General features: G+C 55.0%; 1 protein-coding gene across 1 annotated transcript; it reads left to right on the top strand.

Moving 5' to 3' along the window:
* The first annotated feature begins 2046 nt into the window (after positions 1 to 2046).
* Positions 2047 to 8758, top strand: RND1 (Rho family GTPase 1). The gene is made up of 5 exons (XM_008704527.2): positions 2047 to 2276; positions 3063 to 3150; positions 5769 to 5878; positions 6766 to 6900; positions 7651 to 8758. The coding sequence occupies exons 1-5, from the start codon at positions 2157 to 2159 to the stop codon at positions 7894 to 7896; spliced, it is 699 nt and encodes a 232-aa protein (XP_008702749.1). The 5' UTR covers positions 2047 to 2156; the 3' UTR covers positions 7897 to 8758.
* The last annotated feature ends 397 nt before the right edge of the window (positions 8759 to 9155 follow it).

Here is a 9155-nt window from a genome sequence, read left to right as displayed (position 1 = left end):
TGTATGGGAACCCCACAGAGGCCTCCAGAACTGAGTCCAGATGAGACTGAGGGTGAGGAAGAGGAGGGAAAGGTCAGGCTGAGGGAAAGGACTGCATGTTGAGGCAGTCTGTGATCTTACAGCTCTTCCTGGAACTCTCCCAAACCTTACTTATGGGCAGTTCAGAGCGGCTGTCAGCCTGCTGAAAAAGGGCAAGAAGAGGACAAACTCTATAGACCGAATATCATCCGAGGGCAGAAAATGAAGCCTCAGGGATGAAGTGGGGAAGAAACTTCCAGAGAGCCTGGGAGTGGAGGCTGTGGTAGTACCTGGATACCTTACTACTCAGGAGGTTCCCTTAGGAAGGGGCACCTCAGGAGAAGAGTAGAGGATCATGCAACACTTAGTCCTGGAGCCCTCAGCCCAGTAATTTAGACTGGATGCCACAGAATTTGACGAGAGGCACACAGGCTAGGCTGTATTCTCAAAGTACCCTCCATTCTCCTATCTAGAGTGAGCATGGAATCTCACTCTTAGAGGTCTGTTCCTTTGGGTCTGGGAAAGGTTTTTAAACATCCTTTATTTATTCATTAATTTATTTTTAGAGATTTTATTTATTCATTTGAGACAGAGACAGACAGACAGACAGAGAGAGCATGAGCAGGGCAGGAGAGGCAGAGGGAGAGGGAGCAGCAGACTCTCCGCTGAGCGGGGAGCCCAACATGGGGCTCAATCCCAGGACCTGGAGATCATGACCTGAGCCAAAAGCAGATGCTTAACCATCTGAGTCACCCAGGCGTCCCTAAACATCCTTTACATCAGGGGAAATATCCCTGGGTGGGACAGCAATGAAGGGAAAGCTCAGATGGGACAAGACCCAGGGCATCATGCTCCAGAGGCACTGAGCTCGACAAGGAGAAGAGACCTAAACTCTGCGTGCTCTCGTTTTTGCCCAAGACCAGCTTTACTCCAATCCCTGATATCCAGGAGGCCTTATTTAGACTGTCTTGGTTCCTGAATAATCAGTGGGCTATTCAAGCTGTGTCTATCCCACGGTTCTGCCTAGTGGAGAGGCTCCTTAATATGCAAGGGCTCTGAGAGGCAGGGCTGGTAGGCAGTTACGTAGCTCCTCTCAACCTTGGGTTGCCCTCCAGCCTGCTAATCCCAAAGTCCCAGGCCCAGGCTTCCAGTCCGGACTTTAACCAGATGACACACAGAGCGTGTCGGCATTAGTAGGTATCAACCTGGAATTGGACCTGTGCCTGATTCATCCAGGAAGCTGACCCCGGGCGGCAGAACAAACACCCTTAAGCAGCTCCTGCCAGGGTGAGAAGTGATCTGGCCCAAGAGGGACTTTGTTTGCTTTGTTCTCTTCTCCCTCATCCCCAGTTGCCAGACACCCTCATTCCTTTCCCTCTGCCCATCTTGTGTCAGGAACTACGTGGGTTTTTTCCAGATTATGCAAGAAGACTTATCTATCTATCTATCTATCTATCTATCTATCTATCTATCTATCTATCATCTATTTATCTATTTAGGTGAAGGCGATTCCAGACTTGGGTATTGAAAGGGGTACAGCGGGAACTGATAAAGGGGTACAGCAGGAGTCTCTGGGAGAGGAAGCCAGAAGTGGTTTGGATGGGGATTAGATGGAACAGAGGTCAGAGATCTGTGGGGCCACCCTCCCACCCCCCAGCCCGGCAGCCACCTGTCTATAGTTGAGGCAGATCCTGCTTTTCTCTTGGGACAACGCCAGCTTGACCTCATTTTCTGCCTTCATGGCCAGTTTGCTTTTGACACTAATTGATGGACACTCGAGACCATTAATTGTGCTTCACGTCCCCTCCCCCCTTCCTAATACAAATGCAAACAGCGTGGGAATCCCCTTGCAGAGGAAGCAAAGATGCAGCTTTAAGAGAAAGGGAAGGGAGGAAGAGGGCACTGACTCAGATTCTCCTACCATTGGCTGCCGGAGGGGATCCCACCTCAGGGATTGGCCTTGACAGAGTCCGCCTCCTCTTGTGATTGGCTCAGCCGGGGAGATATAAGGCGACCGTGCCGGCCTCCTGCTCATTTGGAGCGAGGCGAGGAATCCGACCGAGTTTTTGTGCCGAGGCGCACCTGGCGCAACCCTCTCCTCTCAGAACCTGAGTCCAAGTCCCGCGGAGGCTAAAGCCATGAAGGAGAGACGGGCCCCCCAGCCAGTCGTGGCCAGATGTAAGCTCGTTCTGGTGGGGGATGTGCAGTGCGGGAAGACGGCGATGTTACAGGTGTTAGCGAAGGACTGCTATCCCGAGGTGAGCGGCGCGCCCACCGGCCGGCGTTCCTCCTGGCCTGCTTGGCTTCCCCGGGGCTAGATTGCCACCTGCCCGGGGGAGCTCTCTGCCCCCAGCTTACCGCCGCCGCCCTGCCCCATCCTCACCGCCCGGCTGGAGGGCCGCCCTGCCGTAGCTTCCCCTGAGACCTGTTCCACTTCTGCCGTCCCGCTGGCTCCTCCTCACCTCTTCACCCACAGGCCCCGATCAGATGCCCTCCCACCTCCCTTCATCGGAGTCGGCTCTCGGGAGAGGGGCCTGGAGGCATTGGAGAGTCTGGGGTTTCTTTCTGACGTAATACCTGCCCGTCTCCTCATCCCCTCCTCAAAGGATCCGCGGGCATGTCTCCAGGCGGGCTTCTGCTGCCCTGCTGATCCGGGGGGCTTGGGGGAGAGAAAGAGAGCTAAGCATTTGCTTGTGCCTCTGAAATTGGGAGACGTGCACATCTGGAGAAGAGAGAAATCTGTGGGTTTGCCTCCCTGACCATCTAGGATGGGGCGGGAGGGGAGGGGGCTTGTCCCCGGCTGGAAGTCATTCAGATTCCTTTTTTCCATGGAGCAAAGTGCCTGTGCCTCTACACTCCCCTCCTTCCTGTGCCCTGTGGTCCCTCCTGCCCCAAGTATCCCCCTCCCCTCCGCTCCCCTGCCCCCTATCTCCTGCCACTTTAGTGTCTCGCTAGGGTGAGTGGCTTCTTGTGTGGCCAGCACTAACCAGAGGGTTATGAGAGTAGGGGCGCCAAGGGTGTGACGAACTCCTCTGTTTCCACAGACGTATGTGCCCACCGTGTTTGAGAATTACACGGCCTGCTTGGAGACAGAGGGACAAAGGGTGGAGCTCAGTCTCTGGGACACCTCAGGTAAGACTGCTGGCCCCAGATGCCCCCTTCCCACTCCCACTGGTCTGCTGCAGCTGCTGTCTTTAAGAGATTGTTTCCCTCTTTGACGGGGAGGAGTGTGTACGATGCTGCCCAGGAGACTGGCAGAAGGGCACCTGAAGATTCCCTTGGTTGGCGGGTCCAGGGGTGCAGAGTGCATGAGCCCCAGAAGCCACTTCCCTGGGTCTAGCTCCCTCTTTCAGAGGGCTGGGATGGTGAGGTGAATGGACCCATGACTATAACTGGGGGGCAGTCAGGCAGGGCTTCTCCATTGCCCCTCCCTGCCCTCCGTATCCCCCCATCCCCGCCTTTACTGCCCCAGAGCCAAGCCAAGTAAGAGGCAGGAGTCAGTGCTGCTGGAGGCAGTGGTGGTGAGGCCAGGAGACGAGCCCGCTTTGGGGAAATATTGCTCCTGACTCAGTTTTCTCTCCTGCATTCCATCTTGGGCCACTGCTGTCCGCCTGCCGCCTGCCGCAGCTCTGTTCCCCTTGTCATACCGCTGCGGCTCAGGGATGGAGCGATGCATCATCGATGTTTTGGAGGGTGGGGGAGATGGCTTTAATGTGGGGCACAGTCTCGTTGTATATAGTTGCAGGGAGGGGGGTGGCTGTGACAGTCACCCCCCCACCCCCACCGCACCGTAAGGGGCTGAGGTAGAAGATGCCCGGTCTTTCTGGAATGTAGAAAGCAATATTTTTCCTCTCAACCCTAAACCCTCAGTGCTAGGCAGTTCTTTTGCTTTGATTCTGATCCGTTCCCCTTATCTCTTTTACTCCACTTCTTTTTTAATAGCCTGGACTCAGAGTCATAATTAAGGTCTAAAAGCTAGGAATAACAGAAAGAAAATAAAATCCACCCTCCAAAAATGCACATTCGGGCTGAGTTTAAGGAGGAACTGTGTAAATCACTACGGGTTTCCTGTTACATATAATAAATATGCCACCCTACTCCTCAAAGAGCTGTTGTTCCCGGGATCTAATTTTTGGGGTTTGAAAAGATTGGGAGTAGGGGATGGATAAACAGAAAATGAGACTCCCCCTCGCTTCCCTCCTTCCCCAAACAAAAACAAAACCAAAATTCCTCCACCTGGTATGCCTTCCTCCGTCGCAGTTCCAGGGGTTGGGAGGCAGGGTTCTGGTTATCCTGGACTGTGCTATGCTGGCTGGATCTGACTGGAATGCAGCTTGGCTGCATGATGTATGGGATTTCGGCTGCCCTACCCTGCCCACCCCTCAGTCTTCCCAGAATCTTACCGCAGCTCACCTCTTTACTACCACTGCCCCAAAGTGCCCCCGGCCCACCCCCACGTCAGAATGCAGCCCTTGAATCCCAGTCCAGAGAATGGAAAGTCAGCAAAGTGGTGTCTGTTCCCCGTGTCGCATCCCCACCCCCCAGTTTCAGAAAGGATGCAGGCTGTCAGCCATCCTCCAACTCCCGCTTGCAAATGAGGTGCCCACAAGGGAGGAAGAAGTGGTAGTGGTGTGTGGGATGGGGCTTCCCAACATCGTGGCCAGGGTCGAACCTGTTCCCATTATTCACTTGCTGGTCTTAGGGGAGGGGGACTGCCTGGAGCCAGAATGGAGGCCTCGTCCCCTCCCCTCCCCCTTCCCCAGTGCTGCAGTGCTCCCTTTGCTCAGTGCTGCCAAGCGAAGACCCCACCTCAGACAGGGGATGGGGGCGGATGGCTGAAGGGGCAGACAGTTACTGAGACTCCTCTTTACGCTTTTTTTTTTTTTTTTACGACCAACCCCCCACCCCAGCTTGGATTCCCCCCAGTTTCCATGGCGATTGCAATGCAGGGAGAGGGGCTGCTTGCTATTCTGAGCACGGATTGTCTGGGTTCCAAATCTGCTACTGTTCCTTCCCCGGGATGGAGGGGGGGCAGGCCGAGCCCCTCGCCTTCTCCCATACTGGACCACCTGGGTCTGCATCGCCTGCTGCCCTCCCTTCCTTGAGCCTCCGAATCCCTAGCTCTGGGTGCTGCTCTCTTTGAAACTGCCTCCCTGAGATCTTGGGGGCTAGGGGCTGCAGCTTTTTGCAGGCAGAAAGAGTAAGGCACTGAATCCGTGATGTTCCTGCTCCCCTGCCAGCCTCCTAGAGTTCTGACCCCATGGCAAAGAAGCAGGGCAGCCGGTTACGTAACAGGCAGGTTTGCTTCTTCGTTGGAGAGACCCTGGAGCAGAAGCGGGGAGTAGAGATTGGGCAGCAGGCCGACTCTAGAAAAGACACCTGATATAAGCCCTGGTCTCTCTGCAGGGGTGAGGGCATCCTCCTCTGGGACTCAGAAAACTGGCAGACCTGAAATTTAGCGCACTGTGGGAGACCCAGACAGGGCCAAATTACAGTCTACCCCCTTTTTATTTCCCCTTTTCCCTTTTTCAGGACTAAGGAAGATGATATTTTTGTACTGCTTTCTGGCAGGTGGTCAGGTCCCAAGCTTCTAGGCTCTAGCATGTTCCCCTGGGAGGTGGGTGGGGCCAATGAACCTAAGGGCCAAGAATGGTATTCCCAGGGCTTGCTGGGCTTAGGCTCGCTGGGCTCAGGCCCGCAGGGCATGGCAAATCCCCGGCTCACCATCCGCTCTTTCTCCCGCATACCAGGATCTCCCTACTATGACAACGTCCGTCCGCTCTGCTACAGCGACTCGGATGCAGTGTTACTATGCTTTGATATCAGCCGACCCGAGACGGTGGATAGTGCACTCAGGAAGGTGAGTCTGGGTAACTGGGCAATCTCTGGCTCAGCTGGAGAGCAAGAAGGAATCTCGGGGACCTTGTTGTCCAAACCCCTCTTCTGTAGCACGAAGAAACTGAGGCCAGGGAAGGAAGAGATTTGCCTGAGACCATACCATTAGCTACAGCTCTAGGACTAGAACCCAGATTCCCTCCCCCTCTGCCTCCTGCCCTTGCCACAGCCTATGCTGCTCTGCCAGAGGCCGAGCGAGGGAGGGTGGTACTGAAGACGCAGGAGGCGAAGGATCGAGAGTCAGAACTTTTCAGTGGTAGAGTTGGAGGGTTGGAGATGGGGTCTTTTGGAGGCAGCTTCTGTAGCCCTGGATCCCAGGCCCACCAGGACTGGGCAAGCCAGGCAGGCCTGAGCAGAACTGCTGGTAGGAAACGCCTGGTCTAGGGGCAAAGTCTGCCCATACTGAGTAGTCAGGATACCTTGTGGAAGTAGTTTCCCAGAAGACTTTGGGATTCTCTCCTTTCCTTGGGAAGAGACTGGTTGGCTGCCTCCCTTTTCCTCCTGGCGTTCTGGACCCGTGAAGCCCTTTCACTGGGTTGAGGGAGCAGATCCATGCCCCACATGCTTGGCAGAGAATGGGAGGAGATTTTGCCCCTGTGCTTCCTTTGGTGAACTGGGCCATTGAATGAGGGGACAGGCTCTCGGGTCAGCACTCCCGTGGCCCCAAAGTCCTCACCGGTGGGAAGATGATGTAATGAGTGCATTGGTGATGCTGTGTGACTCAGGGAGGGCTGGGCTGGTGATAAGCCGGATGGCGTATGTGATGTTGCCAGCTGGGCTTCTCCAGGTATCTGCCAGCCACTGACTCTTCTTCCTTCTTCCTCCCCCCTCCCCTTTTACATGGCTCTTCAGTGGAGGACAGAAATCCTAGATTATTGTCCTAGCACCCGTGTTTTGCTTATTGGCTGCAAGACAGACCTGCGAACAGACCTAAGCACACTGATGGAGCTGTCCCACCAGAAACAGGCACCTATCTCCTATGAACAGGTGTGTGTGTGTGTGTGTGTGTGTGTCTGTGTGTGTCTGTGCGCGCGCGCGCATGGGCACACGCATGTGTTACAGGTGGGCACACGCATGTGTTACAGGTGGGGTGGGCACACACATGTGTTACAGGCTGCAGGCAAAGGACTGGAGATGTGGCCCTTGCTCAAACTCTCACTTCGGCAAGGGGAGAACTGGCGTGCTGGGGGGCCATCTCTAATCAGCAAACCAGCCGTCTTGCTAGAGGCGGTAGGCAGCTGTCCGCCCCGTTCATGCTGTAGATTCCTGGGTGTGCCAGTATTTCTCTGTTTTTTGTCGACCACCTGCATTAGAATCACTAGACGTGCTTGTTAGAATTCTTGACTCCATACCTGTCGAGTCACTCTGGGAGAAAGATACAGAAATTGGGTTTTTAATGAAATTCTTGGGTAATTTCCTTTCACATGTGGGAGCGTAAGGATCATTTCTTTTAAACCGGTGGTTCATGTTAGAATCGTCTGGGGAGCTCTTAAAAATATTAATGCCTAGGCGCTACCCACAGAAATTCTGATTTACTCAGTCTGGCATCAGTATTGTTTTAAAAGCGTTACAGGCGATACTAAGGTGCACTTAGGCTTGCCCTTCAGAAAATCATCAGTGGAGGGTGGTGGTGGGAGACTGGCACTTGGGTCCCATCGGGACCACTAAGCATAGAAGGCAGTGTCTCCGAGCCATGTGGGACAACTGCCCTGATGACAAGACCTCGCCCCCCCACAGGGCTGTGCCATAGCCAAGCAGCTGGGTGCGGAAATCTACCTGGAAGGCTCTGCTTTCACCTCAGAAAAGAGTATCCACAGCATCTTCCGGACCGCGTCCATGGTGTGTCTGAACAAGCCCAGCCCGGTGCCCCCAAAGAGCCCTGTCCGAAGCCTCTCCAAGCGACTGCTTCACCTCCCCAGTCGTTCCGAACTCATCTCTTCTACCTTCAAGAAGGAAAAGGCCAAAAGCTGTTCCATTATGTGAAGTGGGGGTTGGAGAAGGGAGGCAACCTCCCACTTCCTCCCTTGGGTTGCAGAGGCACGGGGAGAGGGAGGATGGGACAATTTAGGACACTGGACATGCGTTTTTCAGACGGCCACGGTGAGGGCTTGGAAGGAGACAGGAATGGGACGAGGAGAGAGCCAGGCCCGGCTTGAGGACCTGACACTGAGAAAGAACCATCACACCCCAAGCCAGGCACTAGGTTGTGGTGGGGGCGGCTGCCCCAGTGTCCCCCCGCCCCTGCTCCAGAGAAAGGAAAGGTGTGGGGGTGTGGGGGGCATGCTGGCCTCACGGGCTTGGGGGCCGACAGGAGCCTCAGCTTCAGCATCATGCCTCTTCCACACAGCGCTTCCATGTGGGCCACAGTGGGCCAGGGGATGGGAGGGGTCCCCGAGCCCTTCCCTTCCCCTCTGAGGAAGCCGCACAGGAGTGGAGTGGGGAAGCCAAGAGGCGGCTCCCTTGGGAGCTGAGCCCAGGTGCTTCATAACTGAAATCAGAAGGGCAGGAGCTGGTCCGAGCCAATGAGAAGGAAACCTCATCTTTGCATAGCCCATGCCTCATGGAGAGGTGACATCATACATTCATATGCTTCTCACCTAAGTCCGCAGGGTCCAAGGGAGAAGCCCCAGACCCCCTTCTCTCGCAGTGTGGGGGTGGTGGTGCTGCCGGGGGCAGGGCTGGGTGGGCGTCACCAGACTTTTTCTGCCCTAGGGCAGTACAGCTGGCATTTGTTTTATAGACTCTTGTCTTTGGAATCGGGGGGAGGGGGGAGTGTTTCAATCTGTTCTATGTTCTGTGTTTAAAGAAGAAAAACCTATTTATTAATGAAAAATACAACACATATAAAGAAGTGGGCTCCGTTTTCTTAGTTTCTTTCTCCGTTCTCCTTGTTTGTCCTTGGCTGATGCGGAAGAAGCTATCCTGGGGCCCTTTCTGTGGGTTGCAGAGTGGCTGCCTCCACTGTTCTCTGGCATCTCCAACAGGATCTGCCTTTCCCCCTACCTGCTACCTCACCCAAACCCTGCCCGAGTCCGATAAGCCAGTGAAGAGCTCCTTAGCTCCAGCCCAGGGTTTCTCAGCCTTGGAACTAATGACATTTTAGACTAGGGAATGCCTTGGTGCTGGGGCCTGTCTTGTGTATTAGAGGATGTTTACCAGCATCCCTGGCCTCCACCTGCTAGATTCAGTAGCACCCGCCTTCTCTCCACTGCCCCCCCCCCCCCCCCCCCCCCCCCCCCCCC

Source organism: Ursus maritimus, unplaced genomic scaffold (assembly GCF_017311325.1).
Source record: "Ursus maritimus isolate PB19 unplaced genomic scaffold, ASM1731132v1 scaffold_26, whole genome shotgun sequence".
In the NCBI taxonomy this organism is placed as follows: Eukaryota; Metazoa; Chordata; class Mammalia; order Carnivora; family Ursidae; genus Ursus; species Ursus maritimus.
The sequence above is the reverse complement of the archived record's forward strand: the minus strand, read 5'-3'. Positions and strand labels throughout refer to the sequence as shown.